Source organism: Antechinus flavipes, chromosome 5 (assembly GCF_016432865.1).
Source record: "Antechinus flavipes isolate AdamAnt ecotype Samford, QLD, Australia chromosome 5, AdamAnt_v2, whole genome shotgun sequence".
Taxonomy (NCBI): Eukaryota; Metazoa; Chordata; class Mammalia; order Dasyuromorphia; family Dasyuridae; genus Antechinus; species Antechinus flavipes.
In genome coordinates this window covers 267,456,327-267,484,278 of record NC_067402.1, presented here as the reverse complement: position 1 = coordinate 267,484,278, position 27,952 = coordinate 267,456,327, and the positions used below count along the sequence as shown (strand labels likewise).

The 27,952-nt window shown below is 38.2% G+C and overlaps 1 protein-coding gene across 1 annotated transcript in view; it reads right to left on the bottom strand.

The window, feature by feature from the left end:
- The window catches only part of PLXNC1 (plexin C1), a 233,316-nt gene that overhangs the window by 163,581 nt on the left and 41,783 nt on the right, over window positions 1–27,952 (bottom strand). Inside the window, 2 exon segments of the mRNA XM_052000493.1 lie at window positions 22,861–22,961; window positions 24,535–24,669. Coding sequence (XP_051856453.1) covers window positions 22,861–22,961; window positions 24,535–24,669 — 236 coding nt within the window.

Sequence of the window (27,952 nt, the reverse complement as noted above, 5' to 3'; positions counted from 1 at the left end):
AGAAACTCGAAGTTAATTATTATTGCTTCAATACTTTATGGATCTATAATTATACATGTCAGTAAACCCTCCATCAACACAGATTGCGACCTCTATACCTCAATAGGCAGTTTTCAAGAACTACCATAGCTAAACTGATGGTACAGATCTGAACTTAGCTCTGTTACCCCTCAGATAACAGGTATAAAATTCAAAGGAGATTGTACTCCCAACTTTTTCAGTTCTACATAGGTGATGGTCTTAGGGAATAGAATCTACATTTTGGTTCAAGGCCAATGCAGGAATCTGTAGTGCCTGACTAGGAATATTTGTTCCAAGGATTTGCTTTGCTCCATCTCCCCCTTTCCCCCAAAGGAGGGGAGGGAGGAAGAAAAGGAAATAGGTTTTTGTTCACTGAAAAAAAAATTAATTATGTTTTTCTATAAGAACTCAGGCTCACTTCCACAGCATGTCAGTGTGACTTTGGAGCAGGACTTAAGTGGCACTTATAATTATTATTAACACCAACCAGCACTGGTAGGGTACTTTAGGGTTTGCAAAGATTTTTCAAAACTATGATCCAAGTGAGGCAGAAAGCAAAAAAAAAAAAAAACAAAAAAGCAAAAAACACTCAAAACAAGAAGATTCCTATTTTGTCAACAAGGCTATCATAGCTCAGGGAGATCATGTAATTTGCCCAGGGTCACCCAGCTAGTGGCAAATTGATTCCAAGTTCAATATTCTTTCCACTATATTGCTTTGCCTCAAAAAGTACTTAGCTCAGAAATGAGTAGCATCATTTTTTTAAGCTCAAATTAGAGGATACTTTTATTTATTGGTTAAAAGCTCATTGTGAAATCAATAAGAATATTAAAGCAGTTAATTTAATTGTTTTTTAGAACCCACTATTTAACTCAAAGGTGACCTTTAATTAAAACTCATTGTTTTTTTAAATGCTAAAACAGGTTCATGTGGCCAATTATAAGCAAATTCTACAAAATACAGTGAAGAGAATGCTAGATTTGAAGTCAAAGGTTTAGGTTTGAATCCTGTACCTCCTACTCACTACCTCAATATAGTGGTGTGTATATTCTCTCTCTCTCTCTCCCTCTCTGTCCCCTCTACTCCCCTCCCCACTCCACATCCATATATGTACTTGTGACTAAAAACTCTGATATGGCTTGCTTTAGGGGTATTGTAGATTTAGGAATACTACAAATTAAATCACATAGTTCTCTAATGTCTCTGGTTCAAAAGAAATTCTATTACTCAGCAAGTCACTTAATCAGAATTCTGTTGGCTCAATTTCTTCTAATGTAAGATGATCCTACCATCTTTTTACCTCCTTGGACACCACATGGCATGGTAGAAAGAGATTTGGATTTAGAACTAGTGAACTTGAATTTGAATCCAGGTTCTATCATTTACTATGTCTGTGATCTTGGGATCTCTGTTTACCCCTTTGTCAAATGAAAAGGTTGGACCAGATGGCTTCTGAAGTCTTTCAGAGTCCAAATGATTCTATTGCTCTGTAGGAGTGCTTTGTATTTATATTAGGTCAATATTAAGTTGCAAATTGCCCATAATATACAAATGTATTGAGCTAGGTGGCTCAGTGGATAGAGCACTGGATCTGACTGGGAAGATCTGAATTCAAATCAGATCATAGATACTTACTAGCTATGTGACCCTGAGCAAGAAACTTTAAAAAAAGCCTTCCGTCTGCCTAAGTTTCCTCAACTGTAAAATGGGTATTAATAATAATGCCTACTTCTCAGGAACTAAGGAAATATTTGAAAAGCACAGGATCTGGCACATAGTAGGTGCTCTATAAATGTTTCTTCCCTTCTTTCTGATCTATGTATATATGCACAGATATATACATATATGTATACATATGGTTGGTTGGTTGTTGTCCTTTGAAAAGGATCAAAATGGTATCACTGTGTTAGAGTTGAGTTACAGTGTGTCCTATATTGAATTACAATGTGTCCAACTGTGGCTGATCAAACCAATATGAGCTCTGAATGCTCTGCCACAGGTTGGAACATTTGGGATAGATTTTCTAACTTTGTGCATCTTGTGTTTCTTCTAAGCTACTTCAATTCTGCTTTGTTCATAGAGCACAGCCCCTTCTTTGAAGAGGGCACGCCATACTGGGCAGTCCTATGCCAGTGTCTCTCATGTCATAAAATCAATTCTAAAGGTCTTAAGACAGATCTTGAAAGTGTCCTTGTATTGCTTTTTTCTGGCCATCTTGTGAGCTCTTGCCATGTGTGAGTTCTCCATAAAATAAAAAATTTTATTTTTATTATTAATATTATTATTATATTCATATATTAATATTAATTTATTATTATATTATATTAATAACATTATATATTAATGATTATGTTAATATATTAATATTATTATTATATATTATAATGTAATGTAATGATATAATAATAATAAATGATAATATTAATAATATATATTCACATACTAGATATAGTTATCCATTTCATATCAATAACAGATCCAGTCCTGTCTATGTGTGTGTATATGTCTATGTACACACACACAAACCCACACACATAAACTGAATTTTTCTGGACAAATTTAGAAGACACTAGGAACTAGGAAATCTGTGTTCTCATTTCAATTCTACCTAATGAGTTGACACTGGTCAGGTTATTTCCCTTTTGTGGCTTTCAGCTACCTCATTTATAAAATGAAAAAATTGGAGCAGAACATTTCAAGCCCCCTTTCTAACTCCAAAATTATATGATTCTAAGGAAATGTTTATATTAGAAAAAGAGAATACTGGACTAGGTCACAGGAGTTCTTGATAGTCCCTTATTAAAGGCTTGTTATCACAGTTTTCAAGCTTAGCTCAGGTCCAATTGTATCCCCTGAAAGATAACAACATAAATGCTATAATAAAGATGGCCATTCCCAGAAGGGCTAGCCTAACTTCCAATATCGATGTTAGAAAGGTACGCTACAGTGTATACCCAGACACAGACGCAGACACTTGGATGGGCACATTATGGCTGAAAACAGGAGGCAGAAAATGCCGCCTGGAAAATCATGAAGAAATGCATGAATCAGAATTTTTTGTTTATACTTGAATTATGGAGGATAATCACTTCTGAGCTCAAGAAAGGCTGCTCCTTCATTATGAGTACCTACACGTCCGTGGTTCGGGGACCTATGATTATGTTGGTTTGAGTATTTCCTCTATGAGAATCAAGTAGAATCCCACTACAAATTCAAAATGGTCTGGAAAGTTACTATGGCCAGAAAATATATTTTTGTTGTTGTTTTGTTGACTCTTCACAACCCCATTTGGGGTTTTTCTTGGCAGAGATACTGGTTTGCCTTTTCTGTCAACTCATTTTCCACATGAGGAAACTGAGGCAATCCAGAGTCAGATTTGAGACCAAACTGGAATTCAAGAAAAGGAGTCTTCCTGACTCCCTACCCAGTATTCTCTCAGTTGTACACTCTAGCTGTCCTCTTGCCAATCTAATAATGAGTATTTCTGATCTTAGCTGTGACTGGTCACCAGGCGATCTTACTAGTAGAAGGATGGGCAAGTTCCTTAACTTCTGTCTTTCAATTTCCATATCTACAAAATAAAGGGATTGGATTCAATCATATTTAACTCAGAAAGTCAAAAAGACGTGGATTCAAATATCACCTCGGAAACATACTGACTGTGACATGAGGTAAATCACTTACACTCTCAGTATTCTAGAGTCTTGACAACTTTCTAGGTCTCTAAATTTCAGAGAAAGTATCAATTTCCTTGATAGAGCATTTCCTTACCCAAGAATTTCCTGGAAACAACAAAATTACAGATCTAGACCCTACATCATCAACATTATCCCCATTTTTTAACCTACTAATCCTTATTCTATAGAAGCTTATTATTTTTATTCACCAAGAGATTATGAAGAGATTATCACCAGCATTCACCAACCCCTTTTTTTCTGAAGCCTCATTTGCATATTTCATCACACAATATCCTGTATCACCTCCATTCTACCTATCCCCTATACCAGTGAAATCCCAAGTCCAGTCCATATCCCTGTTACTAGATCAATGAAATCCCAGGTCCTATCCCCATACTAATGAACTCCCAAGTCCAGTCCATATATCTGTTCCTAGATCATTGAAATCCTAGATCCTGTCCATGTTCCCATTACTAAATCAGTGAAATTTCAGGTCCTGTCTTTATACCAATGAACTCCCAAGTGCAGTCCATATATTTGTTCCTAGATCATTGAAATCCTAGATCCTGTCCGTGTTCCTATTACTAAATCAGTGAAAGTTCAGGTCCTGTCTTTATACCAATGAACTCCCAAGTCCAATCCAGTTCAATAATAAATTGGTAATAATAGATTTCTAGGAAGTTCAATTCATTGCAGTTAGGTTCCATAAGCATTTGTTAAGTACCTATTATATAACCTGTTCAGTACAGAATAGAAAACAATAAGCTTTGACCAAAGATAAAGAAATCTCTAATGAATTTCCTGTTCCTTCCCACTGTATGTACCCTTGGTCTTTTGTTATTGATGGTGTATGACTTAATATCATGGCTCCATTCTCAGAATTGTTGAGAGAAAAGCACTTTGTAATATTTGAAATGCTCTGTAGATGTGAGTTGGCAACTAAATAGTGCAATGGGGGTAAAGCATTGGGCTTGGAATCAGAAAGATTCATCTCATCACGAGTTCATATCCAGCCTCAGTCACTTAACAAGCTAGGTGATCTGAGTCATTTAACCTTAAGTGCCTCAGTTTCCTCATCTATAAAATGAGTTAGAGAAAGAAATGGCAAACCGTTCCAGTATTTCTGCCAAGTAGCAAGCCACTCCAATATTTCTGCCAAGAAAAATCCAAATGGGGCCATGAAGACACGCCTGAAATGATTGAACAACACTGTTGTTATTGTTAATTATCTATATAGCCCCCAAAGTTTCATGTTAACAGCATATCAAAACAAATATAAGAGTTCAATGCTTCTATTTTTTTCTTGAAGGCTTAAGACTTGATTGTAGAAACCAAAGAAGTAGGTGACCCATCACTGACCACAAAATGGCGATAGGATATATGATACAGAACTTAGAACTAAGAACTGAAGGGAAAAAGATAAACTCTCAAGAGATTTTTGCTTCCTTCTGCCTTACCACATGCTGTCCGACACATTTTTTTAAAAATAGCCATGTGATTAAATCTGGACAGAGTGATTATGTCTTGTCTTCGACACCAGCTATCAATTAAGTTAGAATAGCATGAAGATAATGTTTGGGGGCTCAAACTCACTTAGCTTTTCTTAAAGCACAAATTAGACTGATTACGTCCCAGGCCTGGATCACTTCCTACCATACAGATAGCTGATACTAATTCTTTCCCCATTTGGCCAGGACACAGAAAGACAAGGTCCCTTAATAGTCATGAATATTCTAGGAGAAACTATTCCATACTAAGCCCAATGCTGAAAAAGAAAATACCAGTGAATGAGGATGGTGGTCAACTCTCACCAAGCCGTGAAATGATCTTCTCCTCCTATCAAGAAGTCATCAACTTCATCCTAGGAGTAGATATTTTTTTCTTGTGTAGACCAGGATGTAGCTAATCTTTGTTGCAACTCACTGCAACACCATCACCTAACTGGAAGTTAATATTCCAGGAAGTCCCTAACTTAATGAATCATTTATGTTCTAAAAGTTTCTCTGGAAGCCAATCACTGGACCTTGGAGTACATGTTCCTACAGAAACAATCTGATAAATACTGATTAAGTTCCTAAGCTTCTCCCTCCACATAATGCACTTCCTTCTTTCTACAAAATTCATAAGGTAATGGAACTACTCAAATTCGAATATATTATCTCATTCATCTAGATCCTCCCCACAGAGAGGTAAATTCTGACTCATTGACAACCTGCCATACTCTGGGTAATGGAAATATTATACACAGATACATAACACATATACATAATTATATAAAATATTTGTATAGATATAATATAGAGTATATATGCATACATATACACATGGATACTACATGCATATATTTTTCACACAAATATTTTGTATTGCATATTTGTTGGTGTTCATTCATTTTCAGTTGTGTCCAATTGTTTGTCACCCCATTTGAGGGTTTTGGGTTTTTTTTGACAAAAATACTGTAATGGTCTGCCATTTCCTTCTCTAGCTCATTTTTTACAGATAAGGAAACTGAAGCAAGCAGGATTAAGTGACTTGCCCAAGACCCCACAGCTAATAAGTGTCTGAGGCTGGATTTGAACTCAAAGTTTTCCTGATTTCAGATCTGGTGCTCTATTCATTGCACCACTTAGCTGCTCAAGTTACATGCTATGAGCCAGGTGTGTGGCAAAAATTATATTCATTCATACACACACACGTGTGTGTGTGTGTGTGTGTGTGTGTGTGTGTGTGTGTATTTTGAAAAACACTGTTATAAATGTGTGCTTTGGAAAGCCTGGAAACAATCACTCTTGATGACAAGATGCCTTCTGAGGTAAAAAACAAATAAGGAAAGATGGAGACACCAAAAATATTTCTCTTACTATACCATCAAAAAATCAACAAGTATTTAATTAATATATACCATATACTAAACACCATGTTAAGTACAAATTCAAACAATCCCTCTCCTCAAGGAATATTGTTATGAAGATAAAATGAGAAAATACTTTTAAAGCATTTTTACTAACTTCACTAACTTTAATGTATTATATTATGCTATTATTATTATTAATAAGATAGCATAACATATACATGCAAATAGAAGTACATATGCACATATATACATATATGTATCTACGTATGATATATGTTATATCTATCTAAAATATCTGTATATATCTATCTAAGAAGGGACACCAGAAACTGGAGAGACTTGAAAGGACCTCATATAGCCATCATCACACACATATGCATACATACACATACACAGTAACCAGAGGTAGAACTCGAGAGCTCTGAAGGACCTCAGCTAGCAGATGCTCTGGTAGACAGTATGGAAGCTCCACTGGCCACTGGGAACCGGGGAACATTTCTCATCTCAGTGCTCTGGGGAGCCACATTAGAATAGCACAAGGTATCATTTATGGGTCTACTAAGTTCATAAGGCAACGAATGTCAATGTTACAGCGTTTCAAACACTGATGTTTATGATCTCTAGCGAAAGGGCAGTGGTTACAACAGTGGACTTTCCCAAAAAGCTGAAGTGTAGCAGAGGATGTTGAGAAATAAGATTTTCAGTGGTTAACCATTTCATACAAGCATCTCAATTCTGAGGCAATACCTGAGGCTGACCACAGGACTGGCAACAGAATGTCTTCCCAATTTCAAGACCATTAAATACTATTAATCTTTCCAGAGTAAAGGCAAACATCACAACCAGCGCAATGTACCTAGTAGGCCTTCCCAGGGAATAATTGAACATTTTTTCCCCCAGGAACTGTCTTGGATTGGGACGGATCTATATACATTTTCTTATCCAGATCCCTTTGGGTGAATAGTAGCATGCTTTCCCAAGGCAGCTGGCCAAGATCAAACCTATAATCTGTAACCATGGAGCACATTATTCAACATACTCAACTACTTGACAGCTGGATTAGTACCACTTGTAACGTGTTGTAATCAACTGAACAAATCAGCGACTTCATGAGAAAGTGTCCCAAAAATCTTAGTGTAGGTTAAGCAACAATAACTGTAGCATCTTTCTTAGGTGCACTAAGACTTTTGGGATGCCTTCTATGGTCAGCTAGAGCTAGAAGGGACCTCCCAGGCCACCTAACCCAATGTACTCATTTACAGATAGGGAAACTGAGGCCCCTAGCGATGAAGCAATTTGCCCAAGATCCCACACAGAAGCCTACATCCATAACTATGTCAGAGGACATCCTGACAAACACATCATTTTACAGAGGAGGAGACTTAGGGAGACCACATGTCTTGGCCAAGATTACACAGGTAGTCAGTTTTGGAGCTGGGCTTTAGATACATAATGGTAGCCTTATAATAATAATGAGCATTTATGTGCCAGACACTGTGCTAAGGGCATAGAATATCTCATCTGCTGCTCCCAACAACCCTGGGCAGTAGGCACTACTATGATCCCCATTTTGCAGTTGAAGAAACTAAGGCAGACAAAGGTTAAATGATATTTACAGGGGCAATAAATGTCTGAGACTGGATTTGAACTCAGATCTTTCTCCATTGGTACATGGGTACTCTGACTTCAAAGTCATCCATAACATACTACCCCTTACTCTTCTGGTTTTCTTTATGGGTGATCCAAGGAAACATAAACTATAGGACTATTTTTACTATTTGCCTAACGCCCAACATGGCATCTGGCACATAGTAGTCATTTAATAAAAGATGAATTAAATTGTCATAAGGATTCATCAAAAGATCATCGAATTGTTTTTGAGCTCTACTTCACTCAAGAATGATTTTCTTAAGCAAAAAAATCAGTTCATTCCACAATACTTAAATTTTAGATTTAAGTTAGAAAGAGCCCTAATTTATCAGACTGGTAAACTGGGACCACTAGTGCCTAATGCTGCACAGATAGACAAAATTAGGGCTAGGATTTGAACTGCTTTCCCTCAGAATTCAAATCCAGTGATCTCTCCAATTTAATATACTGATGGACTCCATTAAGCCCATCTTGGATGCCAATGGATCGCCTATTGTTTCCATCTTATTAACATATACTTAAACCGAATTTCATAGGGAAGCTAGGTGGAGTCCCAGTGAAAAGAACATTAAGTCTGGGGTAAAGAACACTCATCTTCCTCTGTTCAAATATGATACCAGATACTTCCTAGTTGTGTGATCCTAGGAAAATCATTTCACCCTGTTTACCTCGGTTTCCTCATCTGTAAACCCCAAATGGGGTTCACTTAAGTTGGACATGACTGAAAAAATTACCCAACCACAACAACAAACCAAAATTCACTAAAGTGAAAAAGGAAAAAGTGTGACAAATAAGGGCTTTAGCACAGGATAAGTGGTCTATGGGGCTGAGGATTACTGAAAAATACTGAGTATTGAGAGATAGCTGAAGATCACCTAATCACAAGGCAGAGAAAACATGGTCTACTGGAAAGGTCTATGACCTGGCTTCAAATCCCAGCTTTATTAATACCTGGTTAACTTTGGACAAGTTACTTAAATCTCTTTTCACCTCAGTTTCTTCACCTGTAAAATGAGGAAACTGGATTACATGACCTCTAAGCTGCCTTCCAATTCTCTCTTTGAGCGGATAAAGTTTAAATGCATTTCCATATTTTGCCAAGAGAAATGGCTTTCCTGAAAGAGACTCAATGAACATTTCTGATGCATCTCTTTGAGATGCCAGGTAGGTTTGTACATAAATCAGCTTACTTCTTGGGCATCTCGGTTTCATTCCCCCCACTTTCCATGACAGCATTTCATTTTCCTTTTTTTCCTTAGGGGTGTTAGTGCTGAGCTGATAAGTTGGTCACCAATTTAGATTAATGTTTCTATTTGTAAAAGTATTTTACTACATTTTTGCTGTATGTCTAGATAACTATTTTTGAGCTGGGTTCCTCTTGAATTATTAATTTTTTTCTGCCAACATGGAGGAAAGCTAGATGCTCATATGGGTCAGAAAACTGGATGTCACACACCAGAAAATGTGTACTAAAGGTCTTTTAAGATCTGTAGCTCATAGGACCAAGGCCTCCATCAGATAAGGACCTCTGGGCTCTACTTACTCAAGCTTGAAATGGAAACTCCAAACTCAGAAAAGAAACTGCTATTTCCTGCTTGAATTTCATCAACCTCCTCTAATCTAATTGCTCAAGTACAGCGGATAGTTTCTCAAGGAATCTGATGAATGAATAGAAGTTAAGTAGGTGGGGAGTGGGGGTGGGGGTGGTTATGGTGACCAGATCATAGTAATGGTCTGATAGTAATATCAGTAAAGAAAACTTTAATGTCACCAAAAAAAACCAAACTAACACAAGGAAAGCAACAACAGTAGCAGCTTTCTTAGAGCCCAGAGCCTTGCTAGGAAGCGTAATATCCCCAAGGTCATTTATTTAGATATTTGAAATGAATGTTTTATGTCTTAAAGTCCCAAGCAAGGCAAAAAAATAACAATTTCTTCCAAATTCAAAACTGGTAATGAGGCCAGTTCTTTGAAAGGACAAATGTCCCTCTCTATTCAGTTTCTGAAATAGGAATTCACAATGATTGATCAGCCATCAAATTGAAGGAGTCTGTAAACAGAAAAAGGAAATACCAATACTTATATAAAAGTCATAATAAAAATAAAACCTAGCTGGAAAAATTCAAAAAAAAAAAAAAGATCTCAAATTTTTTCTAACATTATTCTATACAAAGAAGATTTAGAAGGGATTCCAATATTGGCAGTAGAGTGCAATGGAAAGAATACTCAACTCAGCATAGGGCAGCAGATTATGAATTCACATCCTTCCACTTCCTACTAGATAAATCAGTTAAGCTCCTGTCATTTAGTCGGTTTCCTGATCAATAAAATAAAGATATGGACTAGATGGTCTCTCAGGTCTCTTGAAGGCTCCAAACATGAGACGACTAGCAAAGACTCTTACTATATTAAATCTGAAAATAATATTTAGGTCTTCTCAGAGCTTAAGAGAAAAGAAATGGAGGTAATATGGAGAGTTGAGAGACATCATGGTGAAGGCCCCCATTCCAATCCCACTCGGTAGTTGTAGTGTCTTCAACTCTCCAGGCCTTAGGCAAATCCCAAAGACTTAACCTTAGCCACTAAGTCACAAATGCATTACCCTGCGTGACCTATATTGGTGGAAAGCTGATACCTGGAGATCCCTATTCTGATGACATCACAAGTACTTTCTAAGACAATAAGCTGGATAATTCAGGGTCCAAAATACTAGCATGTTTTGTTCAGGAGAAAGGACTCTGGGGTTTCTGTTAGCTAGAATATTAATCTACATAGACCAAATTCACCCGGCAACCGGATCGACATGCTTGTTTTTCTGCTACTTTCTGCAACCTCTGAAGCCTGAAGGAATTGGGAATGATCACATTAGAAAAGAGAAGATTCTAAGAGTCGGCCCCAAGGGTATAAAATGGGAAAAGGATTATAGTAGGTCTCTTTGGCTCCAGATAAAAAAATTGGGAAAGTTGGGTGGAACTTTCATGGATGGAAGTTATATTAAGTTGCATAATGGTTATTTCTCCCTAATGGATGGAAGCTCTCTAAATGAATTCCAGCACTTAGAACAGTGCCCAACACATAACAGACACTTGTTGACTGATCAGTAGAAGAGGAAATATTAACTTAATGTCAGGGAAAAATCTAATAATTAAGAGTTTTCCCAGAGGAGTCATGGGAGAGGTGGGTATGCTATTGGGAGAGATTCTTTTTCATCATGAATTAAACTAAATGGAGAGTCCAGTTCTAAAATCCTATGGTTTACTTCAAGAGACAGGATATCGGCTTAATCTGTGTCTGTGTGAAGCCAAAATCACAAGTTAAACTAATTCTGTTCATAGAATAGATTATTCATTTTTGTAATGGGATCCAATGAGTTACCTGGATAAATTAGGCTAGACAAACAGACATGGACAGGAATCCAATGGGGTCCAGCAATGCCCGCTGTGGAAAAACTGTAACTCCTGTCCTTCCCCTCCTTATTCTTTCCTCTCTAACAGACAACCTTGAAGCCTTTGTACTAGGAGGAGGGACTGGTTAAAGAGAAGATATATACCTTGGGACAACTGCCAAGGTCCTTCTTTCTAAAGAAAAGAGAGACAGGATGTCTCCTTTGTCTAAGAATAATCTCAATTTTGGTCTTCACTGTATTTGCTGCTTTGTGTGTGTGTAGAGGGAGGGTTATGACATCCCAACTACACATTCCCAGGGAAGACGGAGAGATGGAATTCTAGAGAGAGATGATTGGTCTGTTTCTGGCAGATGAGATGATTTTTTTTTTTGACAGTTTCTGATTTGCGACTTGACCCATATCACATTAGTACTAAGTGGCAGAGTCAGGATTTGATCCCAAGTACTCCCATCCCAAATCTAGCACAATATCCACTGTACCTCCCCCCATCCCATGGGTAATGACAGGTGAAATGGTTTTGGCTTTTTGGAAAGGAAGCCTTAATTATAGAATCCCTATCATTGGAGTAGGAAAGATCTTGCAGATCACCTAGTCTGACCCCATTGCTTTGAGGAAACTGGTCCCAAGAAGTGAAGCAACTTCTTCCCAATCAAACTGGAAACAAATGATAAAGGTGAAATTTGAATTCAAGTCTGAATGAATGAAAAAAGAACTCACTCTTTTTCATATCCCTCATGCTACTTAATAAACATTTAATGATTGTTGTCAAATCTTTTCAGTCGTGTCCAACTTTGTGACCCAATTTGGCAAAGATACTGGAATAGTTGCCATTTCCTTCTCCAGCTCATTTGACAGATGAAGAAACTGAGGTAAACAGGGTCACACAGCTAGTAAGTGTCTGAAGCCAAATTTAAATTTATATCCTCCTGACCCAAGGTTGGATCCTAATCAATGGTCATTTATTGATTAGATATTCACAATGTGCCAAGCACTCAGGTAGAAATACAAAAACCAAAAAAGTTCCTGCCCTCAAGGAGCTTATATTGAAATCAGAAAAACAAAATAGTTTGTGGAAAGCATAAAGCTTACATTTTCCATACAAATGAATAAAGCAGACATAGATCCTGTTCCTACCTATTCCATCATCACTCTTCTCCCCCCACCAAGCCATTAACATGGAGATGATCTGGAGTTTATCTGCCATTTGGGGGTTGTTTTTATTTTTTTTAATGGGCATCGGGTCTTCCAAAAATTGGTATTTTTGTTTCAACTTGCTAAACACAAATAAAACCTAGTGGGAAGCATTCTTTTTACAAAAATGAATAACTTTGCCTAGGTGCAAGTTAGGAAAGCATGGTTGACAAGCCCATTAAGTGTCTTAGTATGAATTTCCAGGTAATCTGTTTGCAAGTGGCACTGGGTTGGGTACAGAACAAATGAGAGGTCACAAAGACAAGCAAAAACATTTAAGGAATTTTTAAAAGCAAAATCAATATGTGCTTATGGAAGTACACTCTGCCTAAGATAAGGTCATTTTAAAAAAATCCATTCCATTAAAACATATATTTACTAAGAGGGGCATTACTAATGGTATTTGTTCAAACTCAGAGGACATCAATTTAAAAGACAATATATGTAGAGAAGTCGTTTGGAAGGATTACACCAACTCCCTTCTTCCTGGCTGCATCAGGAACCGTGCCATGGGCAGTTAAGGGTGACTGTGAAGTTTTGTTTGGCCAGAACTCTTTTCCACTGCTAAAATGTGTGGGGTTCTTTCAGCAATGTTCTGGGGTAAGTCAAATATCCTGGAGGCCCATGGACACTGCTTTAATGAACATCCAAGCACTTGGAGTCATAACTAGGGCTTTGACACTGGGTACTGACATCCAAAGGGGCATATTTCTTCCTTGTTCTGTCGACTATTGTTAACTGTCTTTTTTTTTTTTTTTTAATAATTGTAACTTTTTATTGACAGACCCCATGCGAGGGTAATTTTTTTACAACATTGTCCCTTGCACTCACTTCTGTTTCAATTTTTCCCCTCCCTCCCTCCACCCCCTCCCCAGATGGCAAGCAGTCCTATACATGTTAAATGTGTGTTGACTGTCTTTCATGTCTTAATGTCATAAAAATGAGGAAACTTGCCTCAAAATCTGTCCCCTAACTTCCATGAGCAGCAGGCTTTGACTTGGCTAGATCAACCCTTCTGCTGGTGGCAGAATAATGGCACCTATTTTATACCACAGCTGCCTTCCCTCAAGTTTTGTTTTGCTTTTGCTCCAAGTGAAAAAATATTCCCGATGGATCACAGGGTCATAGATTTCAAATGGAAAGGGACTGCGAACATCACTTAATGCAATCTTCTCATTTACAGATGAGGAAACAGGTCTGAGATGTGAATTGCCCAAGATCACATAGGTAGCAAGTAACCAAGGGTGAGATCTGACCTTGGTTCTCTAACTCCAGACAACAACTGTCTCAAAAGTTAAAGAAAAATGGTGGAGGACCCCTGTTTCAGGAATCTCCCTCCCAGCAGGAGCTAAGCTGAGCATGTGTATTTAGTCTCACCAAGCTGGATTTAAGGGGCTCGGACTCAGACCCGGCCAGAAGCTGACGAGAACCACATCCGCCCGAGGAGATGCAGGACAACCTGAATGCATCCATCCCCTAATCCTGTTTCCTAGAATGGCGGTCCAAATGGCAACGCTGAAGCACTGAGCCGAATGTCTTCCTTCACCTTTCCTTATTAATGTCAAGTCTTCTTGTTTATGACCTTCTGATGCCCCTGTATTTGCTTTCTGATTCTCCCTGGAAGGCTGTTGACATTGCAGCTTATCTCAACTCCTGCCTGCTGACCCCTGGACTTTCGGATTATCCTCTGGAGATTGGTAAAATGAAAAGGGAAGCAGCAGGGGTCCTGACAGCAACAGCTCCTTCCCTCTTTCTATGTACATATCAGTATCGACCACGCAGGCTGGCATCCCACCTGATTCTGGACCTTTAGCAGGTCCAAAGGGATGCTCGGAACAGTGCAGCTTCCCAAACTCTCCCAAAGAAAACCGCAACTCTCTGTCCATTGCTAGGCACCTAGGAATAGATGGGTCACAAAATATTGTAATTCTACAAGCGCAAATTTGGATCAAGGACTAGGCCCAGAATATAAAGGAAAACTAAAAAAGAAGTCTCTTTTCTCTCTGATATTCAGCCAAATTATTGATCTGACACATGGCAGAGTCAATAAGGATTTACACACACACATATATACACATATATGAATAAACACACCTACATGGGTGTATATAATACACATATACATAAATATACATACATATGATAGGGAGGTAGATGAAATATATTTTAGAAATAAGATATAAATAAATGGCAGCTAGTGGTACAGCACGTAGAACACTTAGTCTGGGATCAGGAGAATTTAAATATAGCCTCAAATACCTACCACCTAAATGACCATGGATAACTCATTTAATCTCTATTTATCTCATTTTTCTCAACTATAATAAAGGGATATTAATAAAGGAAAAGAGATAATAATTGTAAAACACTTAGCACAGTATCTAGTTCATAGTAAGTACTATGTAAATGTTAGTTATTATTATTATTGAATAGTAGAGCTGGAATCAAAAAGATCTGAATTAAAATATGGCCTCAGACACTTCCCTAACTGTGTGATCCTGGACACTGGTCCCTTCATCTTTATCTTCCTCAATTTCCTCATCTGTAAAATAAGGACAATAATGGCACCAACCTCCCAGGGTTGTTGTGAGTACAAAATGAGATAACATTTAAGTGCTTAGCACGTGATCTGGCACAGAGTAACACTATATAAATGCTAGCTATCATCATCATCATCAGTAGTAGTAGTTACTACTTACAGCCTTGCAGAAATGCTAGCTATTATTACTATTTTGAAAATTTTATACATTTCAGAGTGCCATGATACAAAAGGGCCATGTCCCAAAAGAGTTAAAAATCCTTTTATTAGGGAAAACAATATGTACATGAATGTCAATACAAAGTAATTTCAGTTGGGTATACAAGAACAACTGGAAGAATTTTATGAATATATAGCTTCTTTTTTTGGATTTGTGTATGTGGCAGGAAAGAACTAGAAAATATAATAGGTGTCCATCAACTGGGGATTGGCTCATCAGACTTTTGTATGTGGATGTAATGGAAGATTCTTGTACAATAGAAAATAATGAATATGAAAAATACTTTGAAACTTGGAAAAATTTATACAAATGGATGGAGAATATAATAAATAGAATCAGGAGAATAACATGCACAATGACTGCAATAATTTAAGTAATGATAACATAAAAAGGAAGCTAAACTCTGAGCGACTGTAAAAACTGTGGCCCAGAGAATATATGATGAAATATCTTCCCTTCTCTGGACAGAATAGGAAAACTACAAGAGGGGAGAGTACAACACATCCATAGTCACTGAAGGTTTCTCTACAGTTTATCTCGATTTAACGGTGATATAAAAAACAAAGGGTATTGATAAATGCTCTTTGGAAAAAAAGGATGAATGAAAACATTACTTGATAGGAATCTATCACAAATATGTGTGTGTGTGTGTGTGTGTATTGTATGTGTGTATTACACACACCCCAAAAGTTCAAAACAAAATGGTAGCAGTCTTCTAATTCATTAGATTGTGAACTCATGGGGGGGGGTAGCAATTATCATCTGCCTCTTTTTGTATCCTCATGGTACCTGGTATATAGTAAGCATCTAATACATGTTTATATATTGATTGTTTCTAAAGTAGAGTATCAAATATGAAATACACAACATTTCCAAGTGTGGATGTAATTGGGAAATGTTTAACAAAATAAAATACAATAAAATACAGATAATATTTTATTTTAAAACTGAATCAAATATGTGGCCCAGGAGGAGTCTCATATGTGGTTTAATGGCCCCCATTTCTGTTCTAGACCCCAGCTTCTTAAACTGTGGATCATGACCTCATATGGGGTCTTATATATAAATGTAGGGGTTGTGAAATTGTGATTTATTATGAATAGGGTTATAAATGTATACCTATACCTAGGGTTGAGTAAAAATGTTATTAGGTGTCTTCAACAATAATACTATATGATGATCAATTCTGATGGACATGGCTCTCTTCAACAATGAGATGAACCAAATCAGCTCCATTTGTTCAATAATGAATAGAACCAGCTACACCCAGCGAAAGAACTCTGGGAGATGGCCATGAACCACTACATACAATTCCCAATCCCTCTGTTTTTGTCTATTTGCATTTTTTATTTCCTTCACAGGTTAATTGTACATTATTTCAAATTCCGATTCTTCTTGTGCAGCAAAATAACTGTATGGATATGTATACATATATTGTATTTAACATATTTAACATGTATTGGGCTACCTGCCATCTGGGGGAGGGGGTGGGAAGAAGGAAGGGAAAAGTTGGAACAGAAGGTTTTGCAACTGTCAATGCTGAAAAATTATCCATGCATATATCTTGTAAATAAAAAGCTATAATAAAAATAATAAAATAAAATTGCTGACTTATAAAAATAATAAAAATAAAAATGTATTAGGCGAAAAGGATCACTAGTAGAAAAAATTTAAGAAGCCCTATTCTAAAGGACTCATTCATTCTTTTTCAACCCAGTGGCCTAAGGAATGGGAGATATCCTATAATAATTAGGAATCAAATAGTCTCTCAAGGAGTGACATGAACATGTTGTTTCTATGGGAAAGCCCATTCTGAGATCCAAGCAACCACCTTATATGGGGGTTTGAGGAATGCAACCTGATTATAAACTGGCAATAATAACACATAATAGGTACTTAAAACATGGCTGTTGAACTGAATCTTAGCAATTTCCTTACTGGAATGATTATGTATTTGAAAGACATCTGAAAGCTGATCTAGGAAATAAGCCATCTTCAACACTGGTCGTGAAATATATTTCCTCTTAATAGAGAGGTGGTAGACTAAGTGCAGAAGGAAGCCTACATTGTCAGGACTAATATCTATTTATATGGCTTAGAGTTCTAGGGATAAGAACTGGGAAATTTCTTTTTAATAATAGCACAGATAATGGGAGAGAGGAGAGACAGAAAGAAATAGAGAGGGGGAGGGGGACAGGGAGAAGAGAGAAAAAGGAGTGAAAAATTTATCTGTAAATAGACTCATAAGATACTGAATTGGAAGATACTCAAGATCAGACTCAAAAATATTGTATTTTTCTCCTAGAATGTAAGTGTGCTGAAGGCAGGAGATTTTTCACTTTGTCTTTATATCCCCAAGGCCTTGTTCAGAGTAAGTACCTAATAAAAATTTAATGGGTAACCAGATACACACACATACTTTCCACCCACACAGACAAATTCTTTTAAAGTTGATTTTCAAGTTTCAACAATAAAAACCCCAGACATCTCCATGTTCATTGTTTACCTAATTGCCTTTATCTGTTTATATAGGATGCCCATTTTTCAACCTGATCAAAAGCAAGCCTTCTTTGCCATTCTTCTTTCTAAACACGTAGGCTTAGAACTACAAACCTCCTCCATCGAGAAAATAAATTATTTTTTCTAAATAAATCTGTGACATTTAAAATAAACACAGTGGGATGGCTTCTTGGTTCTAAGAAAACATCTCCTTTTGGAATACCTAATCTTAACTAGTGCTAGGAGCAGGGTCATTTGGAGAAATCTGGAAGCCAGTAATGATTGTGGGGGCGGCTGGGAGGAGCTGGAGCTCAGGTATTCTCAAATTCATCCTCCTCCTCAACCACGCTTCCCCTCTTCCTAATGTCCCTATATTGCTGTAGTAGGTGCCATTTTCCCAATCACCCGAGCTCACAACCTCATTGTTACTCTTCGCTCCTCACTTTCACAAAACCCAAATATACCTCCCATCTGTTTTCAAATCTGGTCAATTCTAACCTTCCTAACATCCCTCAAATATTTTCCTCTTCTCTCCTCCAATACTTCCACCAGTTTGGTACAGGCCCTTATCACCTCATACCTGCATTAAGCTGCTGTTTGGTCTCACGGTCTAATTCATCCTTTCTGCTCAGCTGCCAAATTGATTTCCTGAAAGTGTGGATCGGAACATATCACCCTCTCCCAACCAGACTCCAAATCAAAATACAGTTTCTCCCTTATTCTCTAAAGGATTAAATATAAAATCTTCTATTTGCCCTTTAAAAATCTGTCAGGGTACATTCCCTCCCAGTGGCCTTTTTGTAGCTCCTCACACAAGACACTGTGTCTCTGTGCCTTAACAATGGAAGCGCCCCATGATTGGAAAGTGCTTCTTCCTCACTCAGTCCAAATCCCACCTTCTACAGGTCTTTCTCCATTCACTTCCCTCCCCTTCCCCATTCCTAATGCCTTCATCCTGAAATTACCTTCTATTACTTATTAAGTATATCTCATACATAAACAACACACTGGATCTCCAAGTTGCTTCTCTTATAAGAATATAAGCTTTTTTTTTTTTTTTTTTTGGCTGAGGCATTTGGGGGTTAAGTGACTTGCCCAGGGTCACACAAGTAGGAAGCGTTAAGCGTCTTGAGGCCAGATTTGAACTTGCCTTTCCCTTTTGTACCCACAGTGTCTGGTACAAAGTATATGATTAATAAAGGCTTAAAGGACTTACTAAAATGGAAAAATCCCCCCCCCTACCCCATATCCAAATGCCCCCTAATAATATAGTTAACTTAGGAAGTTTCTTTTGGATCACAACTGAGAAACCCTTACATTTAATACAGAGAAAGGTGTTATCCTGGGAACATTTTGCAATAGTCAAATCTACAAAATATCATACAATAAGATCTAAGTCCACTTTATTAAATCATTTAAAAATAATTAGACATAAAGAAGAGAGGGAACCCTGCCCTCTGCCTCTGTTTTTATCTAACCTAGTAACAAAAGGGATGTTAAAAATAATTTGTTCTGACCTCTTGTCAGATGATTTAACCTACCTAAAGGTCCTCATTCATTCATATTCTCATTCGCTTCCTCAATCCCACCCCACTCTCTCCTGAGAACTCCGCCCCCACCTCTCTCTTTACCCCATCCCATTACTCTTCCTTTAGCCTATCTCCATCTCCAGCCTTCCCTACTCCATTTTCCTCCCTCCCTCCTCCTCTTTCTCTCTCTCCCTTTCTGATTTCTCTCCATCTCTCATTTCTCTCTCTTTTCACCCCCCTCTGTCTTATTTCTATCTCTCTCTCTCTCTCATACACACACACACACACACACACACACACACACTCACACACTCAATAGAAAGACTAGTCTCACAAACAACCGCTCTACCAAGATAGCTTTTTCTTCTATTTTTTTTTTCCTTTTAAAGCCAATCAGGACTACACTGGACATTTTTAAAACTCCTCTTGGGCCTATGGTCTGGAAAGGAAAGCTGCTCCCTGAGGGCGTCATTACCAAATCTTTTCTACTAGAACAAAAGACCTCTGACAGGTCTTTCCGGGGTTTAAAAAAAAAAAAAAAGTTGTCTCCTCTCCCCTTGGGCAAATGGGGGACAGGTAGAGTTCCTTTCTAGGACCTAGTAACAGAAAACACACCCTCCAGATGGGAGATCCCCCCGAGACCGATATCCCCAGTCCCCCAAATCTCCACCCCTAGTACACAAACCCAGGCAAAAAAAGAAAAACAAAAAACGAGCCACAAGGGGAACAGATCCAAAAACTCAGCGCCAAGGTGCTTGGTGGGGCTGGCACAAATGAAATGCGTTTTCATGATCAGTTAATTTTTCAAACCCCGGTCTTGGGCGAGAGACACGAGCCGAGAAGAAGAAAATGTTCCTACCCAATTACAATTATTCATGAGAAGCTCCCAGGCTGGGCTTCTTTTCTCTGCCAATAGTTCTTGCTAACACAGCCCTGGGAAGAAGAACAGCCCCGTGATAAGGGCAATTACCGGGATGCCTGAACCCCGGTTTCAACTTCTTGCAATAACCCTTTAGGATTCTTTCTCTTTTGTTCGTTTTGGACTTGGTGAACTATCCTTCCTGCCTTTATTTCCATCTTTGCCCACCCATCCTTCCTCCTCCACGTCTTCCATTTCTCTTTCTCATCCTCCTCCCCACCCCTGGGTGCTTTCTCTTGAGCCTCGCATTTTTCTAGGTCCGTACGGCTTTATCTCCGCTCCCCCCCCCAAACCTTTACAAACTTGAAAGCGCCAAACTGACAGGGATTGCGCCCCCCTCCCTTCCTTGTTTGAGCTATGTCAATGTCTTTACTCCTTGGTTCTATAGCAAGAACTAGAGAACTGGGTTACCATGGCAACGGCGGATCCAACCAGGCCAGTCCCAGCGATGCAAGGAACTGCCATGGCAGGGGAAAGTAGCTACAAGTCGCCATGGAGCTCGGGTGGGCCCTAAAGACCATCATCACTCAAGACAAAGAACACGCATCTCATGCCTAAGGACAGAGACAGGATGTCAGCCCCATCCTGGGCCTAATCACAAGATGACACCGGCAGTAGCAACATTACTCCCACAAAGCTAAAGGAATAAATTCAATGCTGATGATTTGTTCAAAGGTCTCTATTCTTTTTGAAGACTTTGTTTTCTCTCTTTTTCTGTCTCTCTGTGTCTCCTTGTGTCTGTCTCTGATTCTCAGTCTCTCCCCTTCTCCCCCCCCCTTTCCTTTTCCTCCTTTTTCTCCCTGTCCCCCTCCTTCTCCCTCTCCCTCCAGCTTTCTCTCTCCTTTTCTTTTCCTTCCTCTCTCTCTGTCTCTCAACCTCTCTCTTTCCTCTTTCTTTCTGTGTTTCTCTCTCCCTCCCTCTTAAAAATGGGTCTAAAGTAAAGGGAGGCAAACATATGACTGGGTCCCTAAAACTCAGTTAATCCAGGGGAACCCAAGAGAAACAACATGGCAAAAATGATATTGGTTATTAAAGCTTCTCAGAATTAAGTGACATAACAATTCAATTAGTTCTAGGAACACTTACTTATATTTATTCTTATTTTAAAATTTATATTTATTCTTATTCTATTATTCTGTATGTACTTATATAGGTACATCCTTCATTAGAACGTAAGCTTCTTGTTTCATTCCTAGCACACAGTAGGTACTTTTGGTGCCCTAGAGAAGCTCAATGATTACTCACAGACTGAAGGGTTTTGTTTTGGGACTCTAAACAATTAGGCAGAAAGCAGCACAGAGAGTGCTGAACCTGGAATCGGGAAGGGTCCCTAGCTGTGTGACTTGGCAAGTCACTTAATCTCCGTCCACCTCTGTTTCCCCAAATGAGAATAATAACAGCACCTATATCATATGGTATCAAATAAGATGGTATTTATAAAGTGCTTAGCATAATAGCTAGTATAATACATAGTAGATGCTTAAGAAATGCTTATTTTCTTCCCTTTTCCTGGGAAAGGGGCTAAGTTCTTCTGATTGGTAGATAAGTGAATGGATTAACTTCCCCAACAAAATATAAAATCCTTGTTTACTCTTTCCTTTTTTGTCTTTGTAATCTCATCCTAGAACATAGTAAACCCTTAATAAAGAGTTGTTGATGTTTAACCTATATTGGAGTATTTGCTGTCTAGGGGACTGAGCTGGGGAGAAAGAAGAGAGACAAATTTGGAACACAAGATTTTGTAAAGATGAATGTTGAAAACTATCTTTGCATGTATTTAGAAAATAGCTATTAAAAATTAAAAATAAATAGTTGTTGAAAAAGTGATTTAGAGAAATTTAGCCTCAACCTACTATAAGGTCCCAGACCATAAATCATAAATGCTTCACCTCCCATCCAATCTATCCACAAGCACAGGAAAAATACCTGCTCAAATATTTCACTATCTGGACAACTCCTTCCCCATAACCTACTCTTCATATATATATTTATTGCCATTACCCCGACAGGGCTAAAGGAATAATTCCAATGTTCATGACTTGTCTAAAATGTCCAAAGGCTTCTACCTCATTATTTTTGAAGGTTCTTGTCTCTCTTTCGAGGAGCCCTGATGGATGATCTGAAGGAGAAAGGCAAAAATAATTCCAGGTCCCCAAAACTCAGGTAATCCGGAGTAGCCCAAGATAAACATGGCAGAAATGACATTGATGATTATTATAAATGACTCCCATCCCTATTTGACTGAAAATACAGGGACTCTTTTACTTATATGCCCAGGGCTTAGGGAGTCACATACTAACTACTGTCAGATTTTTGTTTTCTAAAATGAGAGGTAAGAAAGAATCCAGGAAATACCTTTGGAGAGAATCACACCAACCACAGTGGGGATCCATCGCTCTTAGACATGCTGTACAGGACCGGTGATTGTTACAGTTGGCCACGCGAATTCTTCTAATCTAGAAGTGGAGATGACAATAGCTTGGAATTATAACCATCGTGATGGCAAAAACTCACCAGCTTGTCTGCTGTGGAACCCATAAAAGAAATGTGTATCAGTTTAACTTTTGAAATTCCTCAGCAATTAGGAGGATATAGCAGATAGCTTTGGGATTCTTAATATCAGGTTTCCTATTTTTCACATGGTCAATGGGAGTGATATTGTGGAGACCAAAATAATGGAGACATTGAGAAGGGAACCATATAGCAGACCATCCCCACAGCATTCTCAGAAATGACCCCAGCTCTTTATCTCTTTGCTCCATATCAAGAAGGCAGAAAAAGGATGATCTGTAATTATCTCATCTTGAGGCTACTGAGATCTAGAGACTGGAGCTCCAGAGCTGTCTTAAAAAAGATGCTAAATAGCATCTTATAGTTGGTATAGTGTATACAGCACTAGCCCTGAAGTCAGGAGGACCTGAGTTCAAATCTGGCCTTAGACACTTAACACTTACTGGCTATGTGACCCTGGGCAAGTCACTTAATCCCAATTGCCTCAGCCAAAAAAAACCACAAAAAAAAAAAAAACCGGATAGCAGTATTGTTAAGATTAATAATAATAATAAGTAATAATTACATGTAAGTAATTATTATTATTATTATTGTTAAGATCCTCCTGAGCTCACCAAGGTCAGAGTGCTTTCTCAACTTCAAATCTCTCTATACACATAAAACACTGCAGAAATAGAATTTAGAGGTCATCTAATTCAACCTCCTCATTTGACAGTTGAAGAAACTGAGGCACAGAGCATTTAAGTGACTTGCCTACTGTCACCCAGTAGAAAGTAGCAGAGATGGATTTGAACCCAGATCCAACGATGACAAGTTCTATATTCTTTCCACCGTTATCAAGTTACCTCATAAATCTGTGTATGCAGAAGGGCGAGATTACTAAAATAACCAAGTGACCTAAATAGCAAAGTAAAACATGACACACATTTGATTTCAAACAAAACAAAACAAATAACTTGTATTCCAGCGTGGTGCATGAAGTCTCTGGTCTGACATTCATCTCCAACACCTAATTCACAGGAATGCCCTATAGGATAGATCACTAAACCCATGCAGCCATCCATCTTGGAGACAATAATAATAACAACAGCCGACATTTATAAAGCGCTTGAATATTCTTCAAAGCCCTTGACAAACATAATCTAATTTAATCATGTTGCCACCACTGCCCTGGGAGGTCGGTCATACAGGTATTATTAAAAGTGCTAAATCCAGCAAGAATGGCAAATTCAGTTACCCTCCTCATGCACCCATTTGCAAGCACACCCCCACCTTTGAAAACCCTGGCTCTGAAAATATAGCTAATAATAAAAATGTCTAAATAGGTAATATTTCCTAGTTACTTACTGACAGTAAGATTTTTAAATTTGATTCCTGTGCATTGGTGCGGGCCCATTCAGAGTCTCCAAGCACTATTTAAACTGTGCAGTTCAAAGGGAACGCTTTGCTGCTGGAAAACGACATCAATTAAACAATTTTATTTAGAAGTCGGGAGATCGGGTGGGTATTTCTACCTACCTCTTTTCCAGATGCTAGGTAGATGTAGGTATTATTCTCTGGGTCAGGAACAAGTTTGTGGAAAACAGGTGTTTCTTCTTTAATTTCATAGATAACTTCGGGGCAATTGGAAGTCAAATTCTCACCAAGAATAACCTATTTTTTTTTTAACAAGAGAAATGAGATTTCTATTAAATTCTTTGAACGGGAAGATGACAAAACCAGTGCTTGTAATCCTAAAACGACGCTCCTTTCAATTTCTTGCTATGTGCTACAGTAATACATTGCTTAGACAGCTTTTTCATTTCTTGATTTTCAACAATGGTAATAATAATAATAAGCAGAAGGGTCTTTTCGTGCCCGTGGCCCTGAAATAATGCACGCCCATGCGTGCCGATCGGCTTTTTAAATGCTATTTTTTGGGGTGATTTTTCCACATGAAGGTTCCTTGTACACTATTCTGTATTCAGGCCAACCCTCAGGGTTCGCTATCAGGAGCTATGGATGACAGCTCATTAGCACCAAACTGGAGAAGGACAGTCCTATAGGATGGTCTGTGTTTCTTCAATTATTCTATATCCATTTTTAAATTTGACAAAAAAAAAAAAAAACTTTGATTTAAAAAAAAATACATATTTTTAAAATGTGAAGGAACATGATATAGATATAGATACGCATATGTGCATGTATACAGATATATCATATGTAGGCATATATACTATATACTGATTTTTTTTTCTGATCTAGATTTGTGATTTCACTGGTCTAAGCAACTGATGGAAAGAAGTCCCTTCAGCAATGTAGATCAGTCAGTTAACAAGCATTTAATGAATTTAGGAAGCATTTAATACATGCCAGAAATTGTGTCAGGTATTGCAATTGTACAGACAAAATTGAAGCTGTTCCTGCCCTCGTGGACCTTACCTTCTCCCAGAGGAAACAGTTATCTTCCTCAACTGTGGGGCTGACTACTATCATCTACTATTATCATCAGCCACTAAGCATTTATTAAGCGTTTACTATATTGCAGAAAGGGCAGATAAGTGGTACTCATAGTGTACAGAGACTCATCTTCCTGAGTTCAAATCTCTCAGACACTTATTAGCTGTGTGACCCTGAGTAAGTCACTTCATCCTGTTTGCCTCAGTTTCCTCATCTGTAAAATGAGCTGGAGAAGGAAACAGCAAAGCTCTCCAGCATTTCTGTCAAGAAAACTTCCCAAAAGGGGTCATGAAGAATTGCATAAAACTAAAATAACTGAGTAACAAATAAAATATTCCAGGCATTGAGATAAGCTGAGGATACAGAGAAAGGCAAAATTCATTTCTGTCTTCAAGGAACTCATAGACAGGTGCATCTATTCTGAAACTTAGTCTTAGGCAATTGCTTGCCTGGAAGGCTAAGAGGTTCAGGGATTTGCTCAGGGTCCATCCATTTGCTTTTTTCCCAAAGACTAACCAAGGAAACAGTCATCAGTTGTGGAGAAGAAAGATGGTGGGAGCAGATCTCTCCATGGAGCGGGGGGCAGTCAAGGATACCTCTCCACAAAAAGCCAAACTGATCGATGGATTGTGAGAAAGCAGCAGAATGGAGTTTCAACCTAGACCCACTTGTTGTCTCTATCGCTGATTATACATATATATACACACATAAATATATACATATTTATACATGCGTAAACATAGATATGTACACATACATATATCCACATGCACAGTACATATATGTGCATATACATATTATACATATAATATAAGCATGCATGTGTCTACCTGTATTTTGGCTCAGCCCTAGAATTTCCTTGGGAATTGCTGGTAGAGAAATTCCCTTCATTGAAGCAGCTTGACAATGTATCTGTAATTTATAGCATTTAGAGCAGCAGTCCTTAATATTGTTTGGGTCACAGAGACCTTTTGGCAGTCCACAGAAACCTATAGAACCTCTCTCGGGATACCATCTGTTGCCTAGATGCATGACTGAAGCAAACACTAATTTTAAACTTTATTCAGTTGTTTCAGTCGTGCCCAACTCTTTGTGACCCCATTTTAGATTTTTGGAGCAAAGATACTGGAGTCGTTTGCCATTTCCTTCTCTAGTTCATTTAACAGATGGGGAAACTGAGGCAAACAGGATTAAGTGACTTGCCCAGGGTCAAGTTAGTAAGTGTCTAAGGTTGTATTTGAACTCAGGTCCTTCTGATTCCAAGCTGGTGCTCTATCCCCTATGCCATGCAGCTTGGAGTGGGGGGCAGGGTATCTTTCTGATCTCCAGGCGGACTCTCTGTGCCATGCTTCCTTCTCACCTAATTTGGGGGCCAGGCCTGTGTTCAGATTGATGTGGTAATTCATGGTACAGAAACTCTCCATTAATACAAATCAGAAATTTTTCACTAACAAAGTTTTAGCCAGTTGCCTAGGATAATAAGTGACTTGTCTAGGATAACACAGCCAGAACTATCAGAGGTGAAACTTGAATCCAGGTCTTCCTAATTTAATGTCAGCTCTCTACCTGTTATACCACGTACTTCTCATAGATATCTTCTTTTTTTTTTTTTTTTAATAGTAGCTTTTTATTTTTCAAAATATATGCAGACCGTTTTCAACATTCTTTCTTATAAAAACCTTGTGTTCAATATTTTTCCCCTCCCTTCTTCTCTCTCCTCACTCCCCTAGACAGCAAGTAATCCAATATTGGTTAGACATGTGCAATTAATTCTTCTAAACATATTTACACATTTGTCATGTTGCCCAAGAAAAATAAGATTAAAAAGGAGAAATGAGAAAAAAAAAAAACAAACAAACAAGCAAACAAGAAGAACGACCAAAAAAGATGAAAATACTATGTTGTGATCCACACTCAGCCCCCATAGTCCTCTTTGGGTACAGATAGATGGCTTTCTCCATCACAAGTCTTTTGGAATTGCCCTGAATCATCTCACTCTCATAGATATCTTCGCCAGTAATATTTGGGTCTATCAGCAAAATCGATTCAGACTTATTTATTTTCCACATTTATTCTCCTAAGAGCACCTTGTAATTAGTCCTGATGACTGTATCTGCTGAGGTCCTGTTGTCATTTGGGAAGCTGCTACTGTCTCACTGGCCGTTGAACCGTTTGGTTCCCATTGACATATTCCTTTGGCTGGCTCCTGCTCCCCAGAAGGGTCTGCTTCCTACCATCTTTCTTCCCCACAACCAATCATTAGGTTTTCCTTCATTAGTATTTAAAAAGAAATCAAAGGGATGTGTTATTTGAAACTCTCTGTTCTATTACCTGGTCCTGCTTCCAAATGCAATAGCAGAGCATCCTATAAATCTCATTAACTCAATAGAAATATGCTACATCACCACCTCACAAAACAGTTAAGAGACAATATGGTATAAGGCAGTGTCCCTGGCAACTTCCTAAGACTGTAAGCAGTAGCACGGAAAGTGTTTCG